Here is a 22,178-nt window from a genome sequence, read left to right as displayed (position 1 = left end):
AGGTAGACAGACAGCTGGGGCAGGATGAGGTAACCACAAAATTGAACCCTGATTGGCCACATGGATGGATTCCCACACATGAGATCATCAATGTTCTACTTTAGCCAAGGAAAGTACCGAGTGAAGTAATTGTATTTTACATAGAGTTGCTCCTACATGGTCTTTCCAGTAATAATTAGCCAATAGGATTATGTTTTAAGACGACTCCCTATTAATGAGGAAAGTTCATAGTTAGTAAAGGTGCTTTCTAGTTTACCATGTCATGGCAGTTACATTTAAAATTTTCAATTATTTTTAAGACTATTTTTTTTAGAGTAGTTTAAGGTCTACAATGAAATTGAGAGGGAGGTACAGAGATTTCCCATTTACCTCTGCCCCCACAAATGCAGAGTCTCCCCCATTACCAACATCTCCCACCAAAATAGTACATTTGTTACCAAGGATGAACCCACATTGATACATCATCATCATCACCCAAAGTCCAAAGTTTGTCTTAGGGTTCACTCTTGGTGTACATTCTGTGGGTTTAGACAAATGTATAATACACGTATCTATCTTATAACATACAAAATGGTCTCCCTGCACTAAAATCCACTGTGCTCTGCCTACTCCTCTCCCCACTGCCACCACCCTTGGCAACTACTCATCTCTTATCTCCATAGTTTTGTTTTAGTTACACTTAAATTTAAAAGAAACTAGAAAGCAGCTCCTTTTTAGGCAAATCAAAACCGCACTTACAATTTATGGAAAAGCCATTTCTCAAGATTGGCCATGAATCACTCAAGTGGGGTTTCATTATACTGTTCTGATTGTGTATGTTTGAAATTTCCCACAATAAAAAGTTGGTTTTTTTTTAAATAAGCAGGATTGACATTAAGAACATTATTTCTGTCCCAATTCTAACATGAATGTTAGAGACTCAAACTTTGAAAAAGCTTCTAAGATAGGGATAAAATTACTCATGTGTATCTACTTGTGAAATCAAGGGCTGATGAAAGATGGAGGACTACTGCCAAATATCTTGGGTGTCTCCCAGACATCTTAATAAGATCATCAGTAATAGAGCAGTACACCCAGGAGCCCTTTGGCTCCCTGTGCAAGTGTGGAAGATGCTGTCAGTACACCATGACCTATCCTCTTAGCACCTACCACTTGAAGGTTTTATGACCTTGTTTCCAATGTCCAACCTCCATGACTCTGCTAGACCTTCTCTCTTCCTCAGAGACTGCCTACATTAGCTAGGGGCAGACCTCAAGTCCTTGGGAATCAATGCTCCCTGTGAGCACCCCTCAACCACTGCCTGAAGGGAGCTGGTAGATGAGTATCTTCATTCTCTTTTTCTTCAGATTACTTAGTTCTGAGGCTCTTGATCTATAATTTTTCCCAGAATGCACCCTACCCAGATATAACATTGATTTTCCAAAGTGCCAACTTCCTGGACAACATATCCTTTATCAGCTTCCTTCCCTTTCCTGTCTCACCCCACTTCCCTACTAGTTTTCTTGGAATCCCCTCTCAAATGTGTTTGTGTATCTGAATCCCTGTCTCAGGATCTGCTTCTGTGAGAATTCAAGCAAGATACCAAATTGAGAGACCTAGCCCTCCACCCGAAGAAAAATTTTGTGAGGGATTTTGAAAAGATATCCTATAAACGAAGGCTGTGTTTGGGTTAACATAAATTTTTCCCTCTTTCCAAAAATCACGGAGTAAGTTATACTTGAATCTACCCTGCGGAGCTGATGTAAACAGTTTGGTAAGGATTGGGGCCATGACCCCAATATTTAGGTAAAAATCTAAAGAATTCTTTTTTTACGATGATTTATTTATTTCAAGGAGAGAGCATGTGAGCAGAGGGAGGGACTTAGGGAGAGAATTTTAAGCAGACTCCTGGCTGAGTGTGGTGCTTGAAACTGGGCTTGATCTCACTACCCTGAGATCTTGACCTGAGCTGAAATCAAGAGTTGAATGCTTAACCTAAGACTGAGCCACCCACGTGCCCCTAGGAATTTTGAGATAAGCGGTATTTTATGGGATTTAAAAAAAGCCTAAAACGATTATCAAAGGGATTGCAATGGGTGGAATTACATAATCCCAACTAAAAATCTGCCTATTGAATAAATGTTCACAGTTAAGAACTGTGAGACAGACTAATTTAGAAATTTGGTCAGCAACCCTGTTATTAGAGAAGAATCAAAGTAAAATGCTAGGTTCTGTGTGATGAGCTTCCATATGAATGTGAAAATTTTAATCGACATTTTTAATTGAAAAGAATATTTTTAGTCAGTATCATTTGTAAGTTTGCAGGCAAGTGCTATCAGAAATGCCAAACTCCGTGTATAAGCTTTTTGACTTATGACTATCTAATTTTAATAGGAATGAAAACCTTGTATTTACCATTTATCCCAATTTTAATTCCCTTAAGGCATCTTGGATGTTGTAAAGAAAGGAACCTGGTAGGACTCCCGGTTTTCTCATTTAACTACCTGGGTTGATTGTGGTGCCAATAAACATATACATATGGTTTGGGATTGGAGGAGATAATGACATAATTTAAGGCATCTGTGGACCATGGAGGGGGAGATGTCTGTTAAGTGATGAGTGCAATGTCCTGTGCATGGTTAGAAGAGATAACCTATCTGTTTTCTGCTTTATTCTCAAGCTACTTCCCCATCACAGACTATGGCTTCAGCCACATGTGACTCTCTCTTGGCTCTGGGGTTACACTGGCCGTCCCCTCTGACTCAAACACTTTTTGTATCCTCCCCCCACCACCACGCAGACAACTCCTGTTTGAACACCTTCCAAGACAAAGCACTCACAGCTCCACCCTTGCAGCTATGACTTTGGCATTAACTCTCAGTTTCCTGAGACAGTGGTACTGATAATAAGAACACTTCACGGGACTATTAAGATCAATTAATTATACATTTAAAGCACTTAAAACAACACGGCACACAAAGTATTCTCCAAGTCTTTGCTATGACTACTACCAGTTTGTCTTGTAATACAGCCCATATCATCTTCTGTTCATTTTTTTTTTTAAGATTTGTTGTGATAACAGTCTTACCAAATAGTGCTGGTTTAAAATAATGAATGTTCTGATCTTTTCTAAATCTTATCACAAACCACTGTTTTCCATAATTTTTACCAAGCTTTTCGCCCCCCCTTCTCTTGAGCCCTATTAAACCCTTACGTCAGCTTTTGTGTGTGTGTGGATTGCCGTAATCTGTATACTTCCAGTGTTTTATGCCTGTGTTGTATCTCACTGTTTTAAGAATTTCCTGACATTTGAGCATATGGATTATTTCCAGTCTTTCATTATTTTGATTGGGCCTGTGTGACAAGCTTTTTCCTATGAGTTAATTGCTTAGGAGTTTTCTGAAAAGTAAAATTTATATCAAATTTTATTTTTATAACTTTTATGAATTTCTCCAAATGCTCTCTAAATATTCTTATAAATCTATTAAAATCATAGATATCTATTACCCATTATAAGTGCTAACATGAGAAATTCAAGAATCTTTATGAATTTTTAGATATGCATTATACCAAAAAGTTACAAAGCTAAAAATAGTATCTTTGTGGCTTAAAGTAAGGATACTTAAAGTTTAAATTTTTCTAACAAATATGAATTACTGTAATTTTTAAAAACTGGCTTGGAAATATATTAAGCCCTAGGCCTATTTAAACCTAAATTAAAGTAATCTTTTAACTTTTATTGTAGCATGTATAATTTAGTTTATGAGAAAAATAATCCATTAAGAATAAGGTTGTTAAATGAAATTGATGACTTCTTTTCAATGCAATACCTTTCCCCTTTCATATTTTAGCATGCTTAAAGAATGCTTTATAGCACAATTATAACTATTATAAATTTAAGAGTTGATTCACAATTACTCAAATTTTCTTTTTTCAAACTTTTGAAGATCATAGAAAATTCTGTACTATCCACTGCACTGGTTACTTGAGAAGCTGGCCTCCAAATATTGTTGGAATGGAAGAAGAAAGGGACAAGAAGAAAGACAGTAGTAATTTTACCTGCCTTGTTGCCATTGGGAGATTACATCCATATATTGTCCCACAGAACAGTGGAGAGATTAAAGTGAAACCAACTGAATTTATAACCCGGTTTGCAATGAATGGAAAATTTGTCTATGTGGACCAAAGGTGAACATTTATATACCATAATGATAGAGTTCAATGAGATACTTAAGGCTATTAAAGATGTGCCTAGTAGCACTGCTGGATAAAACTTGGAATAATATTTTTTGGCCTCTGGTGCAGAAATGGAGCATGGTCTGTTTTATTGAATAGGAGAAGAACATACTCTGGACCGGGTGGGTGTCCATTCTATGTTGTACCTCTAGTCTGGGTCTAGGGCAGCCAAAGGGATCCCAGTGATGCTTATCAGTTACTCATCCCCCTGTCCACATTCCTACTATGCCAACCATATATGGACCTACAGTATTCTGGAAGGGATTGCATTTACCGATCTAAAGCTTATTTTCAATTCCAAAACCAGGGCGACAGCAATTTTAGGATATCTGCCTCAGGAGCTTTTGGGAACTTCTTGCTATGAATATTTTCATCAAGATGACCATAGTAATTTGACTGACAAGCACAAGGCAGGTATGCATCAAATGGGCTGATTTTGGGTGTACTTTTAAATTATAGCTTCAACTCATTTCTCATTTCTGTGATATCTGAAACTTGAATTAATCCTCAGGGGATTGATTTATATCATGGTAACCCATTATGCTGATTATTATCTTTTCTTGTTAAGTTCTACAGAGTAAAGAGAAAATATTTACAGATTTATACAAGTTCAGAAAGAAAGATGGCTCTTTTGTAACTTTAAAAAGCCAGTGGTTTAGTTTCACAAATCCTTGGACCAAAGAACTGGAATACATTGTGTCTGTCAACACTTTAGTTTTGTAAGTAATTTTTTTTTATGTTGTTAAGACCTTTGTGTTAACTTCAAATGAGTGTCTTTTCTCATCTTGCTAAACCATTAAAGTTGTATGATCATCTGGCTTTATAACGAGCATATATTTTTTTTATAATTCATTCACTGTTCACTGGTGTTACTTCTTAGAATTAAGCTGAAAATTTTCCCTTTTGTAATAACTTTCTTTTTGCTTGGTGTAGAAGGTGACAGTAAATGCATTCACTCAAGCTCTTTCTTCTTGCCCTTCATGCCCTTGTCTTGTCCTGTCACAAAATGATGTAGTTGTAACTTAAAACTGTAGATCATTGTAAGAAACATTTTGTCCCGCATGTCATTTTTGCATGCACATCTGCTAAGCCCGAGGTACCACATGTGATGGATTGTGTGGGAGTATTTGGCTGAGGGAGAAGCAGAAATCCAGCCTAAGGATTACTTGCCAAGCTGTGGCTGTGTCAGCCAGCCTGGAAGAACAGCCAACTTCTCCTGATTTGCTTAATAAATTAACAGAGCCCATTCTAAGTATTATCTTTCTGTAAGGGTTTTCTTTGTAATTGTTGTAAGGTTGCAGCAAACCAATCCTATTTCCTGATCTACTATAGTTTTTTAAACAGGACCCCAAGGCTTGGTATCTCTAGCAGCATCCCCTGTTATTCATTCAGATAATCCTTGCCTGCTTATCATTAATATACAAACTGAGAGTTTGTAACTGTGAAAAAGTGTAATTCACAGGGTAATAGGGCATTGGGTAAATGCCCTGGTACTTAGCACATCAGTGCCTTGATCTCTGGTTGTGACATTAACAATGTGTATAAATAAAAAGGCCAAGAATTGATAAGTACACAGAATTATAATGTAGTGGCTTTAACAATTTCCTTCACTTAAAAAAAAAAATCACCTGTAATGTTTCTTAATTTTAGGGGACATAGTGAGATGAAAGAAGTGTCATTACTTCCTTGTAGCTCTCAATCATCAGAAGGTAAGCTTAGTTTTAAATGATGGAGATTTATTACTAGGACTGTTATTGTTACCATCTTTTTCTGTCTTGGAGAGGGAAAGATTTCAAGATAAAATTGCAAAGACTTCTAGGGCTTAAGTTATCCTCTTTATAATTTCTAGAATACTTTGACCACACTTCCATTATAATCTTACATATTTTTGCAATTAGTTGTTTGTTCAACTGGCCTGCCACTAGATTGAGTTCAAGAGTAGGAATAGTTTTTTATCCATTATCTATCCCTAGAAGTTCCCTGTAGTTTGTGTTACTCAATACATATCTGTTGGGTAAATCAATGGAAAGCATTAAGGGGGAGTTTTTGTTTATCTTGCTTATCCACCATGAGAATATTTTAACAAATTACTTGTATAAATAAAAGTAGAAATATTAAGGAATATTAAAAAATGAAGCAGTATTGCTCTGACTTTAGTGTGGAGATTAAAATGGGAAGGAAATATCCATACCCAAGGGTTATAGATTATGATTGTACCCTCAGTGATGTTCTACATCATTGATTCCTATCATTCTTCATATGCATCTTAAGCCATCAGGAGTTATATTTATAATACAAGCATGACTATTTCTTTCTTTGAAAGTATATTGGAGTTGAAATTTAAAATATTTTAAAAATTTATATATACATTTTTAAAGTCTTCATTTGAATTTTTCCTTTTGTTATTTTTTAGAATCCTCTAAACAGTCTTGCATTAGTGTGCCTGGAATGTCTACTGGAATAGTACTTGGTGCTGGGAGTATTGGGACAGATATTGTAAATGAAGTCCTGGATTTCCAGAGGTGATGTTTTCAAATATTTTCACAAGTGAATTACTGTATTTATAAAACTGATATTCAAAAATCAGTAAGTTTCCCATATACAAACAGTAACTAGTACAATAAGATAATGAAAAAGATCATTTTTACAGTAGCAACAAAAAAGGTTAGTATTTAGATATGAACTTCAGAAGCATTCAGAACTCTCTGAAAACAAACTGTCAATGCTCCAAAGGTTCATAAAAGATGACTTGAATAGCTTTCCGGATTATTGTTTTTCAATGGGAAGACTCAATACTGTAAGGATGTCAATATTTGTTAAGCTCATCTATGAATTCGGTGTGAATCCTGTCAAAAAGGCATCTTGCATTTGTTTTTTTAAAATCCAACAAATGATACTAACCATATTGAGGAAATTCTAAAAACTAAAAGTAATAGAATGAGTTAACCCTAACAGATATTAAAATATATTATAAAGTGACAGTCACTAAAACATTTCAGCACAACCCACAGATAGATAAATGGGAAAGAACAGATTTCAGAAATAGACTCAAACATATATAGGAATTTAAGATTTCCCTATTGTAATGACTAAAATAAATGTAATGACTAAAAAAGACCAACCAACCAACCAACCAACCAAAACCAAACTCCCACGCATAGGAATTTATTATATGGTAAAAGTGGCATTTCAAATCAGTGAGGGCAAATGGATTAAACAATTATGAGCATTATAATAACTTTAACTGTTTGGGGGAAAAAAGCTGAACACCAATTTTATTCTTTACATTAAAATAAATTTCAGATAAACCAGAGAGTTCAAAGTAAAATTTAAAAACTATAGAACTATTTCAAGGACAGAATTACAAGTTTTTTATAATCTTATTTTAGAAAGTCCTTTCTAAACATCACACAAAATCTGGAATTCATAAAGAAAAAAGTAGATAAATTATATATATATTATGTATAATATATATTATTATACAATATATAATATACAATAAAATATAATAATATAAATATATAACAATATATAATTCTATAATGTATATTAATATATATTAATAATTAATATAATAAAATTATATTATAATATATATATAGAATACTGTATTCTTACAATAAAGTAAGCTAGACAAAGAAAATATTGAGAAAAGTCATAAGGAAGAGATTCTCTTCCAAGATGGCGACATAAGAAGACCCTGAATTCATCTCTGCCACAGACACACCAAATCTACACCTATTTATAGAGCAGTTTCTCCTGAAGAACTAAAGACTGACTGAAGAGCTTCTGCATAAGTGAAGTAATAGAGACTACATAAAGAATAGTTAGAGAGGGGCACCTGAATGGCTCAGTGGGTTAAGCCTCTGCCTTCAGCTCAGGTTGTGATCCCAGTGTCCTGGGATCAAGCCCCGCATCGGTTTCTCTGCTCAGCAGGGAGCCTGCTTCCCCCTCTCCCTCTCTGCCTGCCCCTCTGCCTCCTTGTGATTTCTGTCTGTCAAATACATAAATAAAATCTTAAAAAAAAAAAAAAAGAATAGTTAGAGAAATACAGACACTATAACAAACGGAAAAAGGGAATTCCCACCCTTGACAATGTAAGTAGTAGTGGGAAAAAATAATACTGAGGGATTATGAGCAGATAAGTCTACCATGGGGCACATACAAAAAAGTGTGGTTTAGAAGATCAACCAGAATATACAGGAACCAGCTTGGAACTCTGTCAAAATATCCCAAGGGAGCTGCTGGATCTCTGTCCAGGTCAGAGGGGCTGGCTGCCACAGTTTATATTCTGCCTCTACCCTGAGAGTGTGGATGAGAGCAGGGTCCTATATGCACATTCTAGCTGGCCTATTCCTTCACTGAACCCCATGCCCCAGCCCACACAAACCCTGCTGTCCAACCAAGGTGGTCCCAGTATAGCATATAGTAGGACACTAGGACACATCTGGTCAGAGCTCGGTACAGCTTCAGCTGTCTTGCAAAAGTGACACAGGTGCAGAGTACCAGAACACTCCAGGCCTGAACCACTTCAGTTCCACATGACTTGCTAGGGCACTCCTGGTGCAGAGCATTCTGGGGCCACGTGGTTCATGCTACATTAGCTCCAGACACTTTATCAGGGTGTCCTGTTTCCAGTGTGTCCCAGAACCCTCAGGCCCAGCCCTGCCTTGTTTCCAGCCACTCTGCCAGGCTACCCTTTGGCAGGAGCCCCCAGCATGTACTGCCTCATCTCTGCTATTCTGTCAGGGCACCCTCAGTGCAAAAAGCCCCGAGGCTATGCTGGCCCATGACCTCCAGCTCTCCCACCAGCACAGCCCTAGCACAAAGTGCTCTGGGATCCCCATCCAGACTAACCCTACCTCTATCCAGTCAACAAAATTATCAGGCTCTTAGTCTACACAGGGGACAACCATACACAAGCCCTTCCTTTAGGTTTAGAAGTAGCCATTCCACCTAATTCATGGAAACAAAAACAGTAAGTTGGTCAAAATGAGAAGACAGAAATATGCACCAAACCAAACAACAAGGCAAAACCGTAGGGAAAAAAGTAAATGGAGATACCCAATCTTTCTGATAAAGAGTTCAAAGTAATGGTCAAAAAGATGCTCACTGGACTAGAAAGAAGAGTGGATAAACTTAGTGAGAACTTTAACAATTTAACAGAAAATATTAAAATAATCAGAATTAAAGAATACAATGACAGAAATGAAAAATAAAATACAGGGAATCAATAATAAATTAGCATATGCAGAGGAACGTATCACTAATTTTGAAGACAAGGTAATGGAGAGCATCCAAGCTAAATAGCAGAAAGAAAAAAAAATTTTTTAATGAGAACACGTTAAGGGATCTCTTGGACAACATCAAGTGAACAAACATTTGCATCATAAGGATCTCTGAAGGAGAAGAGGGAGAAGAGGGCAGAAAACTTATTTGAGGAATACTGCTAAAAACTTCCCTAACCTGGGGAAGGAAACAGATAACAAGATAAACCCAAGAAGTCCACACCATGACAGTTTTTGATATTTAAATTATTAAGAGAAGATTTTAAAAGCAGGAAGAGAGAAGCAACTAGAAATGTATAAAGGAAACTCCATAAGGCTAACAGCTGATTTTTTAGCAGAAAATTTGCAGGCCAAATGATATGTTCAGGTGTTGGCCAAATGATATGTTCAAATGTTGAAAAGAAAAAAACCATACAACTAAGAATATTTTACCCACCAAGATTATCATTAAGAATTAAGGAGAGGTAGGGGCACCTGGGTGGCTCAGTTGTTAAGCATCGGCCTTCAGCTCAGGTTGTGATCTTGGGGTCCTGGGACTGAGCCCTGCATCGGGCTCCCTGCCTGGCCAGGAGCCTGCTTCTCCCTTTCCCCCTGCCACTCCCCCTGCTTGTGATCTCTCTCTTTCTCTGTGTGTGTCAAATAAATAATAAAATCCTTTAAAAAAAAGGAAGAATTAAGGAGAGGTAAAGAGTTTCCCAAACACAAGTTAAAAGATTTCACCACCACTAAACTGACCTTACATGAAACTTTTTTTTTTTAAAGATTTTATTTATTTATTTGACACAGAGAGAGAGAGAGAGAGATCACAAGTAGCCAGACAGGCAGGCAGAGAGAGAGAGGGGGAAGCAGGGTCCCTGCTGAGCAGAAAGCCCGATGCGGGGCTTGATCCCAGGATCCTGAGATCATGACCTGGGCCGAAGGCAGAGGCTTAACCCACTGAGCCACCCAGGCTCCCCCCCTTACATGAAATCTTAAAGAGAATTCTTTAATCAGAAAAGGCTGTAAGAAAATTACAAAAGGAAAAAATTCCACTGATTAAAATATACACACAGTAAAGGTAGTAGGTCAACCTTATAGTTATAAAGCTAGTATGATGGTTAAAAAATGAAAATAGTAAAATCAATTATATCAACAAAAATTAGTCAAGGGATACATGGAATTAAAAGATGTAAAATATGCTGTCCTATACATAATATGTGAAGGGGGAGTAACAATGTAGTGCCTTTAGACTGTTGAACTTAGGAGACCATCAACTGAATACAGACTGCTATATACTTTGGATGTTATATATGAAACTTATGGTAACCACGAGCCAAAAATGCATAAAAGATATGGAAAAAACTGAGAAAGGAATCCAAGCATAATACTAAAGAAAGTCATCAAATTACAAGAGAAGGGAGCAAGAGAAAAAAGGAACAAAGAGCTACAACAACCAGAAATAAGTGAACAAAATGGCAGTAAGTACATAGCTATCCATAATTACTTTAAATGTAAATGAGTTACAGGTTCCAATCAAATGACTCAATAGATTAAAAAAATTTAGACCTGGGCACCTGGGTGGCTCAGTGGGTTAAGGCCTCTGCCTTCGGCTCAGGTCATGATCTCAGGGTCCTGGGATCGAGCCTCGCATCGGGCTCTCTGCTCTGTGGGGAGCCTGCTTCTCCCTCTCCCTCTGCCTGCCTCTCTGCCTCCTTAACAATCTGTCTGTCAAATAAATAATTAAAAAAAAAAAAAAATTTAGGGGCGCCTGGGTGGCTCAGTGGGTTAAGCCGCTGCCTTCGGCTCAGGTCATGATCTCAGGGTCCTGGGATCGAGCCCCGCATCGGGCTTTCTGCTCGGCAGGGAGCCTGCTTCCCTCTCTCTCTCTCTCTCTGCCTGCCTCTCTGCCTACTTGTGATCTCTCTCTGTCAAATAAATAAATAAAATATTAAAAAAAAAAATTTAGACCTATCTATACGCTGCCTGCAGGAAACTCACTTTAGAGCTAAAGACACATACAAACTGAAAGCGAAGGGTGGAGAAAGATACATCATGCAACTGGAGGCAGAGAATAAAAGCTGGGGTAGCAATACTTGTATTAGACAAAACAGACTTTAAAACAAGGACTATAGCAACAGACAAAGAAAGGTATTATGTATTAATAAAAGGATCAACCCAAGAAGAGGACATAATAATTGTAAATATCTATGCATTCAGCATAGGAGTACCTGAATATATAAAGAGAATATTAACAGACATAAAGAGGGACATTGACAGTAATAAAATAGTAGGGAATATTAACACTCCACTTAAATCAATGAATAGACCATCAAGACAGAAAATCAATGAGGAAACAGTCACTCTGAATGACACATTAGGCCAGATGGACATAAATATATATATATACAGGGCACCTGGGTGGTTCAGTGGGTTAAAGCCTCTGCCTTAGGCTCAGGTCATAATCCCAGGGTCCTGGGATCGGGCTCTCTGCTCGGCGGGGAGCCTGCTTCCTTCTCTCTCTCTGCCTGCCTCTCTGCCTACTTGTGATCTCTCTCTGTCAAAAAAAAAAAAAAAAAAAAAAAAATATATATATATATATACACACACACACACACACACACAGATCATTTCATCACCAAATAGCAGAATACACATTCCTTTTAGATGCACAGGGAACCTTCTCAAGGATAGATCACATGTTTATCCATACAAGAAGTCTCAATAAATTTAAAGAAACTAAAATTATATCAAGCATCTTTTCTGACTACAACATGAAACTAGATATCAATTACAAAAACAAAATATATACAAAATGATATAGGCCTTTTTCAAGAAACATGAAAAGTCTCAAACAATGTAACCTTTCGAGTAAAGGAACTAAAAGAAGGACAAAATCCAAAGTTAGTAGAAGGAAGAAAATAATAAAGACCAATGTGGAAATAAATGAAAGAGAGACTAAAGAAATCAATTAAAAGATCAATGAAACTAAGAGTTGATTCTTTAGAAAGATAAACAAAATTGATAAACCTTTAGCCAGACTCATCAGGAAAAAAGAGGAGACTCAAAATCAGAAATTAAAGAGAAGTTGCAACCTACACTGCAAAGGATTATAAGAAAACAACTGTGAAAAATTATATGCAAAAATATTGAATAACCTAGAAGAAACAGATAAATGCCTGGAAACATACCATCTTACAAACTGAATCAGGAAGAATTAGAAAATCTGAGCAGATCCATTACTAGTAATGAAATGGAATCAGTGATCAACAAAATCCCAACAAACAAAAGTCCAGGAGATGGATTCACAGGTGAATTCTACCAAATGTTTAAAGAAGTGTTAATACCTATTTCCCTCAAGCTATTCCAAAAAACAGGAAAGAATGCTTCTAAGTTTATTCTATAAAGCCAGCATTACTCTCATACCAAAATAAGACAAAGATGCCACTACCGCCATCACACACACACAAAAAAACAAAAACAAAACCCTATCTGCCAATATCGCTGATGAACATAGATGCAAAAATCTTCAGAAAAGAATTAGCAAGGGGTGCCTGGGTGGCTCAGTGGGTTAAAGCCTCTGCCTTCGGCTCAGGTCATGGTCCCAGGGTCCTGGGATCAAGCCCCGCATCGGGCTCTCTGCTCTGCAGGGAGCCTGCTTCCTCCCCTCTCTCTCTGCCTGTCTCTCTGCCTACTTGTGATCTCTCTCTCTCTGTCAAATAAATAAATAAAATCTTTAAAAAAAAAAAAAAGAATTAGCCAACCATATTCAACAACACATTAAAAGGACCATTGAACCTGATCAAATGGGATTTATTCCAGGGATACAGGGATGGTTCAATATTTGCAGGTTGATGAACTTGATACACCACAATAACAAAATATAGAAATCATATGATCATCTTAATAGACACAGAAAAAGCACTTGACAAAATTCAATATCCATTTATGCATAAAACTCAGCAACATGGGCTTAGAGGGTACATATCTCAACATAAATAAAAGCCATATACAAAAAACCTAGAGCTGACATCATACTCAATGGTAAAAAATCAAGAGCTTTTCCTCTAAGACCCAGAACAAGCACATACCCCTCACCACTTTTATTCATTGTAGTACTGGGAGTCCTAACCACAGCTATCAGACAAGAAAAAGAATAAAAGTCATCCAAACTGCTAAGAAAGAAGTAAAAGAGTTACTTTTTACAGATGACATGGTACTATACATAGAAAACACTAAAAACTATTAGAATAAATGTTTCAGTAAGTTGCAGCATACAAAAATCAATATACAGAAATCTGTTTTTTCTATATCCTAGTAGCAAAGTAGCAGAAAGAGAAATTAAACACACAATTCCATTTATAATTACACTAAAAAGAATGAAATACCTAGGAATAAACTTAACTAAGGAGACGAAAGTTCTGTACCTCGAAAAGTACAAAATATTGATGGAAGAAATCGAATGACACAAACAAATAGAAAAACATACCATACTCATGGATTGGTAGAATATTAAAATGTCCATACTGTGCAAAGCAATCTATAGATTCAATACTATCCCTATTAAAATACCAATAACATTTTTCACAGAGCAAAAATCCTAAAATTTGAATGAAACCACAAAAGATCCCAAATAGCCACAGCAATTTTAAGAACAAAGATGGAAGTATCATAATATCAATTTTCAAGATATACTATAAATATATAATCAAAAAAAAAGTGTGGTACTGGCACAAATATAGACATATAGATCAACAGAATAGAGCACCCAGAAATAAACCCATGATTATATGGTCAATTAATCTATGACAAAGGAAGGAAGGAAGAACATACAATGGGAAAAGACAGTCTCTTTAATCAACAGTGCTGCGAAAACTGGATGGGTACATGGGAAAGAACAAGATTGGACCACTTCCGGGATGCCTGGGTGGCTCAGTCAGTCAGGCATCTGCCTTTGGCTCAAGTCATGATCCTGGAATCCTGGGACTGAGCCCCGCATCAGGCTTCCTGCTCAGCAGGGAGTCTGCTGCTCCCTCTGCCCTTCACCCCACTTGTGTTCTTGCTCTCTCTCTCAAATAAAGAAAATCTTAAAAAAAAAAAAAAAGATTGGACCACTTTCTTATACCATACACAAAAATAAACCATAAAATTTCTAAAAAACAAAACAAAACAAACAAAATAGGCAGTAATCTCTTAGACATTGACCTTAGCAACATTTTTCTAACTATGTCTTCTAAGGTAAAGGAAACAAAAACAAAAATAAGCTACCGGTGGGGGGAGGGGTGCCTGGGTGGCTCAGTCCATTAAACATCTGCCTTCAGCTCAGGTCATGATTCCAGGGTTCTGGGACTGAGCCCTGCATCAGGTTCCCTGCTGAGCAGGGAGACTGCATCTCTCTCTTCCTGTGCCTGCTGCTCTGCCTACTTGCGCTCCTTCTCTCTGTCAAATAATAAAATCTTAAAAAATAAACTACTGAGACTACATCAAAATAAAATGTTTTACATGGCAAAGAAAAGCATCAATGAAACTAAAAGGCAATCTACTGAATAGGAGAAGATACTTGCAAATGATATATCTCATAAGGGGTTAATATTCAAGATAAAGAATGTATACAACTCAAAACTACAAAGACTCTAAACAACTCAATTTAAAAATGGAAAGAGGATCTGAATACGTATTCTCCAAAGAACACATACCAGTGGCCAATAGAACATGTAAAGATGCTCAACATCACTAGTCATCAAAGAAATGCAAATCAAAACCACAATGAGAGACCACTTCACACCTGTCAGAATGGCTAAAATCAAAAGACAAGAACTATCAGGTGTTGGGGAGAATGTGGAGAAAAAGGAACCCACGTGCACAGTGGGTAGGCATGTAAATTGGTGCAGTCATTGTGGAAAACAGTATAGAGGTTCTTCAAAAAATTAAAAATAAAAATACTGGGACACCTGGGTGGCTCAGTCAGTTAAGTGTCTGACTCTTGGTTTCAGCAAAGGGCCATGATCTCAGGAGTCATAAGATTAAGCCCCCATTGGACTCTGTGCTCAGTGCAGAGTCTGCTTGAGATTCTCTCTCTGTCCCTCCCCCCACTTGCACCCACACACTTTCTCAAATAAATATTTAAAAACAGATTATACCTATATATCTGTTAATTCCATTGCTGGGTAATTACCCAAATAAAATGTAAACTAATTTGAAAGGATATGTGCACCCCGATGTTTATTGCAGCATTAATAATAATAGCCAGGATATGGAAGCAATCTAGGTGTCCATTGATAGATGAATGGATAAAGAGGTTATAATAGTGTTTACACAGTAGAGTATCCTGATCAATGAGATTTGTCAGAGGTGCAATTATTAGTAAGAAATGGTGTGTACACACACACCACACACACACACACACACACACACACACACACACACACACACACACAGGAATATTACTCAGCCATAAAAAATGAATGTGATCTTGCCATTTACAACATCAGAGACCTAGAGGATATTATACTAAATGAAGTAAGTCTGACAGAAAAAAACAAACACTGTAGTATTTCACTTATATGTGGAGTTTAAAAAACAAACGAACAAACAAAATGCAGAAACAGACCCATAAATACAGAGAACTGGTGGACACCAGAAGGAAGGAATGTAGTGAGATGGGCAAAATGGGTGAAGGGGAGTTGGGATGCAAGCTTCCAGTTTTAGAATGAATAAGGATAAAAAGGTAGAACATAGGGAATATAGACAATTGTATTATAACAAGATTGTACAGTGACAGATGGTAGTTACAGTTGTGGTGAGCACAGCATAGAGTTGTTGAATCACTATGTTGTGTGCCTGAGACTAGTATGACATTGTGTGACAACTAAACTTTGATGTAAAAAAAAAAAGGATGAAAATCATAAGCAAAAATATATTTACAGTACTGTATTTATCAAAGACAATTCATGTATAAGCGGACTCATACAGTTTTGGTCAGGGGTCAACTGTATATACAAAATCAAACCATAAGGTGATACTTTTTTCATTTATAAGATTGTCAAAGATTTGAAAGTTTGATGACACTCAATATTGGTGAGTGACAGCGTGAGTGAACAGTAACCCATAAACTGTAGGAAATAAACTAATGTAACAACTCAGGAGGGCAATTTGACGATGCTCATAAAAATGTAAATGAATATGGTCTTAGACTCAAATTCTACTCCAGGACCAAATATTCTTACACAACAAAATAGTGCAAAAGTCTATGAATAAGACCATTCATTGTATGCTTGTTTACATTAGTGATTTAAATATTTACAACTACAACTTGTTATGGCACACCCATACAATGGAGTACTGTGCATCTATTAAGAGTTAGGTCTATTTATACTAAAATGGAATGGTCTTTAAATGGTCTTTAAAATATATGGTTAATAGAAAGCACAGGAAAAGAACAAATATATATATATATATATAATAACTCACTTTATAAGAAAAAAGTTTTTTTTTTTTAAGATTTTGTTTATTCATCTGAGAGAGAGCACAGGCAGGAAGAGAGGCAGAAGGAGAGGAAGAAGCAGACTCCTTGCTGAGCTGGGAGCCTGATGTGGGGCTTGATCCCAGTATCTGGAGATCATGACCTGAGCCAAAGGCAGATGCTTAACCATCTGGGCCACCCAGGTGCCCCAAGATACATGTTTATATATATGAATATGTGTATATACAAAGCTCATAATTGCTTATCTAAAACCCTTGAGACCAGATAGTCCTTGAACCTAGAATATCTTTGGATTATAGAAAGATCTTGTTCTGGAATTTAAGTTTCTTTAAAGAGAGCAATTAGTTACATTATGGACAACACCCATAATCAATTAAATTGTTATTTATGCTTTGAGAAGTATTTACAGATTAAATGATAAAACATGGGAGGAGAGGGGAAGAGTTTGGGGTAAATGCATTAAATAAGATTTAGAAAAGAGTTATTGAAGCTCTTTGTGGATATTTTATTACATTATATCATTTTATTTTCTTATCTACTTTTATATCTTTTTGAAGTTTTTGAAGTTTTCCATAATAAAAATTCTAAGATCTATTTCTGGAGTGAATTGTAAATATTAGCAGGGCAAAGTAGGATAAAACATTAGTCTCATCACTTCAAATTTTGCTGAGTTCAGATTAATTCTGATTTTGCTGCCACAACAATTATGGAAAATGTTTCCAAGGCATTTTGGATTTTGGAATTGTAAAGAAAGAACCTTAAACTCCACAACATATGACAACACAGAAAGTTGTTCAGACTCGTTTCTTGTAGATACAACTAGGTGTTGTATATAGGTGTTCAACTTTACATTGAAGAAAATCACTGAGACATTTGTCTTGTGACTGCTGTCTGCCCAATTTTATTCAATACTGAATACTTGCAACAGGCTATATACTTTAAGTATTGAAAGTACAATAAATCATATGTACAAGGATATGCATTTAACCCCTCATACACTTTGATCATAAATTTCTTGACAACACTCAATATATAAAACTGACAGAAGCATATAGTGAATTTTTAAATGCTCGAGTGTGTGGTTTATACATTCTTAGTCTTTAATCCTATAGTAATTTTCACTACAGGATTCGGTTTCCTTCCAGATTTAAGGTTTTACAGCTAAGTGACTTAAGTAATGAAAAACATTGTATCAGTGAAAGACATTTTATTTGTTTAACTGTGGTAAAATATATAATCAAAGTTGAGGATTTTCCCCATTTTTAATATACAGTTCAGTAGCATTAAATACACCTGGGCAACCACCACCACTGTCCATCTCTAGAACTTCCTTCACCTCGCAAACTAAAACTCCCATTAGACAATGATTCCCATTTCCCTCTCCCCTTAGCCCCTGACATTCACCATTCTACTTTGTCTCTATGAATTGGACGATTCTAAGTAGCTCATGAGTGAACCCTATGGTATTTGTCTTTATAGGATACTGTTAATGTCCTGAAGACACTAATACTATCATATTAAGTCTTGAAGAGATTTATGATTAAAGCATAGGATTTTGTTTATATTGTTTTGGGTTTCACTGATTTTGTACCTGGGCATGACTTATAATAAAAACATAAACTTTTTCACTTAAATAGGTTACAGGATATTAGGAAAGCTTTCTTTATTCTCAGTTCTGTTGTTAATTAAGGAACCGAGAAGGAATGGATTCTTAATGTGAATGCCTATTTTGAATGGTTATTTATTATTCCATCACTTTACCACATGCTGTATTAAGACAGGCAACATGATTTACCTAAGAGCTCTTACTTGAGAGTTTTATGTTTCAATTTACCACATGGTGTTTTTCAGCAATCCATAGTAAAAATTAAGTATGGCACTGAAAAAGTCTACTTGAGAAAACTGTCATGACATTCAATCTCCTGTTTTTCACTGAATTTTATCAGATTATGTGTTTAAAGAAAAAAGTACCATATATATAAAGAAAATGTTTATGTGTCACTTTTTGAAGGTTACAGTCTTCTTCCTCCCTTGATGACTCAAGTCCAACAAATTTAATGAAAGATTCTCATGCTATCAACTGCAGGAAAGTAAGTAGAATAAGTAATATTCATGAAATAAGTGGGTGAAATTTGTTTCTTCTTAATTATTTTAGAAAAGATGCCATGATAAAAAAATGAACTCTTCATGTTTTTAAGAGGCAATATAGAATAGTAGTTGACCGCAAAGTTGCTGGACACATGCTGTGTGGGTCCATGTTGTGACTCAGACACCTACTGCTGGATAACCTCATGCTTGTTATTTAAACTCTGTGCCTCTCTTTCCTCTTCTGTGAAACAGGGACAGTCATAGCACCAAACTCTCAAAGTGATGTGTGAATTAAGTGACTTGATACAAAAAGAAGCAAAAACTTAACAGTGCCTGGTACACAATATGTGCTCAATAAATGGAAGCTAGGATATTATTGTAATGGATTCCAATTCAGTGGATTAAATGTACTCCTTATGGTCTGGAAAAAAATTTAATACTATACACTACAAGTATTACATACTGTTTAATTCAATTAAACAAATAATCGCTATTCAAAAAACATCGTTGCTTATATAAAATTGACTAAACATAGTGGTAAATACCTGGAAGAGTGACATACAACTTAATTCTAATGGATCCCAGAAAACAAAAAGAGCTAAAGTAGGTCTATAAACTAAGTGGTATTTAAAAATAAAGTAGGAGAAAAGAGAAATTAAATCTGATCAGGCCAAAAAGGAAATAAAAAAAAATATTTTTATACAGGGGGCCTGTGTGGCTCAGTTGGTTGAGCAACTGCCTTCTGCTCAGGTCATGATCCTGGAGTCCCAGGATTGAGTCCCGTATCGGGCTCCCTGCTCAGCAGGGAGTCTGCTTCTCCCTCTCCCTCTCCCCCTTCTCATGCTGTCTCTCTCTCAAATAAGTAAATAAAATCTTTAAAAGAAATGTTTTTATACAAATGTCATGGGTCTTTTGGTCTAGTATCTACCTTTTGCTCATATATTTAGCCAATGTTTATTAGGTAGCTATTTTGTTCCAGACAATAGGGTAGAAGAAGGGGGTTAAGTCATTCCAACATAATCTCCAAGTATGTACATAATGTAGACATTTTATAGATCAAGTTCATCAACTTAATAAGACAACATAGGTAAATGATGTATCTTTTTTCCACCAAGCATTATTGCATTTATTTAGTCTTCAACATAATGTTTAAGACACCATACATTGCTTACAGGAATTTATATAGATGCTAAAATTATAAAAGCAAAAAGAAAATTATTTACCTAAAACTCGAGATCGTGGTTACTTTAGCAGAAAAGGGGATGTGATCAGTGGGCAATTGCCAGGCTAATAAGCTGTCAGTAATATTATATTGGTAAATGATGTATGTTAATGAGCTACATTAACTACTGAATTGTTGGACCTATAACTGTGTAATAGTATGATAACTTTTTGGTAAAAGCCTTTAGTTTAATCCACTTCCCACTCCCAACCACTATTTCCCATTGTAGTTTCATGTGAGATAAAGTTTTACCATCATCTTTCTTAAAAACAAATAGCTCTTCCTCCTCAATCCAAAATCCTCAATCCATAATCCTCAATCCATATAATATGCACATTCAGTTACTGTTACAAACAATGTGGACTTTGCCATTAGGTGGATCGGTTAGAATAATGGCCTCAACACTTGGGCAAGCTATTAGCCTCTTTAGCCCTCAGATCCCTGACCTCATGACGTTTGAAACATGAAATGCCTGGGGGTGCCTGGCGCACAGTCCTCAGTGAATGGAAGTGGCCATACAGATGAGGCAGGCCTACGTCTGATCACTGCTAAGAGAGTTTCATTTCATTCAAGTAGGAAACTTACTATTTATTATTCTTTCTTTTTAGATTTCAAAAAAGGAGTCGATTCCACTAAATCCTTCTGAAATAGGAAAGTCAGAGGCTACAAGGCAAAACCAGAGTGCTGATTCTCCCCACAGTCACGAGCCACTCCTCGGTAAGACTTCTTTGGCAACTGCCCGCCATTTTAGTTTTCCAAACACTTTCTTAATCACGATATTTTCAGATGTAGGAGAGCTCTAAAGGAGCAAAGATGGGTGCCTGGGTGGCTCAGTGGTTAATCGTCTGCCTTCAGCTCAGGTCATGGTCCCAGGATCCTGGGATCGAGCCCCACATCGGGCTTCCTGCTTGGCGGGAAGCCTGCTTCTCCCTCTCCCACTCGCCCTGCTTGTGTTTCCTCTCTCGCTGTATCTCTCTCTGTCAAATAAATAAAATGTTTAAAAAAAAATAAAAAACATAAAAAATAAAGGAGCAAAGACTTTTAAAACTAAGATTTTTCCATTCAAAACCCTAAATACAATGACCATACTCGACTTCAAGGTGGTTGCTACTGAATGTACCTGTCATTAAAAATACCGTTATCAATGGAATTAGTTATGGATATTGTTAATACATACTATCAAAATAAAACTTAGGTACTTCTATTTAGGGGAAAAATGCCCACTTCTAAGAATAAGCACTTTTAAATGTACCAATCATAAAGTGTTTAAGATGTAATTATTCATTTTAACTATGTTTATGTAGACTCAAACCAAGTAAATTGAAGTGACACAGGTTTATACTATCCATAATTAACATTGATCTACTGGAAATGTATGTCAAAGAGAATCAAAGAACTTGAAAGAAACTGGATTTCAGCTTCACAGAGAACCACACATTAATCATCTCAAATTCTATTGTACTTCGAAAGATTTCTAGAGAACTTTGGCTACCTGTAGCTGTATGTTAACCCATAGTTTCTAGATCCTCTTTCTTATCTCTAACTTAAGTTTTGTTTCTATGGTTTCTTCTTACTTCCTTCTTCAATAAAAAAAAAAACCTGTTTATTTCCCCTTTTATAAGATTTTCCAGATTTTTGGAAGAGGATGCTTTTGTGTCAGCCTTCTCTTTCAGATTAAAGACGTACAGTATTTTCACAAGGCAGATTAAAGTTAAGTTTATCCTTCTTGGCTCTATGTGGACACATGCATAAACACTGGCCCCTAGCTTCCAATTGTCTGGGAGTCAGTACATTTTAGTGCTGTTATTTTCTATTTGAAAACTCATAGATCACCTCATTTATGTGCATCAAATGAGTTCTCCGCAATTTCTCTGATAGCACATGGTTATATAATAGGTGACCCATT

General features: G+C 36.3%; 1 protein-coding gene across 5 annotated transcripts in view; it reads left to right on the top strand.

Annotated features, from left to right (window-relative positions):
* Positions 1-22,178, top strand: part of ARNTL2 (aryl hydrocarbon receptor nuclear translocator like 2) — a 108,361-nt gene that overhangs the window by 81,626 nt on the left and 4,557 nt on the right. For 4 of the 5 annotated variants that reach the window (XM_046012251.1, XM_046012249.1, XM_046012248.1 and 1 more), the window contains 7 exons: positions 3,927-4,167; positions 4,523-4,629; positions 4,784-4,934; positions 5,866-5,924; positions 6,629-6,737; positions 18,974-19,052; positions 20,881-20,989. In XM_046012251.1, coding sequence (XP_045868207.1) covers positions 3,927-4,167; positions 4,523-4,629; positions 4,784-4,934; positions 5,866-5,924; positions 6,629-6,737; positions 18,974-19,052; positions 20,881-20,989 — 855 coding nt within the window. Of the gene's footprint in view, positions 1-3,926; positions 4,168-4,522; positions 4,630-4,783; positions 4,935-5,865; positions 5,925-6,628; positions 6,738-10,731; positions 10,981-18,973; positions 19,053-20,880; positions 20,990-22,178 lie in introns of those variants that run through there. The other variant, XM_046012250.1, reaches the window with a different exon arrangement.

Source organism: Meles meles, chromosome 7 (genome assembly GCF_922984935.1).
Source record: "Meles meles chromosome 7, mMelMel3.1 paternal haplotype, whole genome shotgun sequence".
Lineage (NCBI taxonomy): Eukaryota > Metazoa > Chordata > Mammalia > Carnivora > Mustelidae > Meles > Meles meles.
This window is presented reverse-complemented; position numbering and strand designations above follow the sequence as displayed.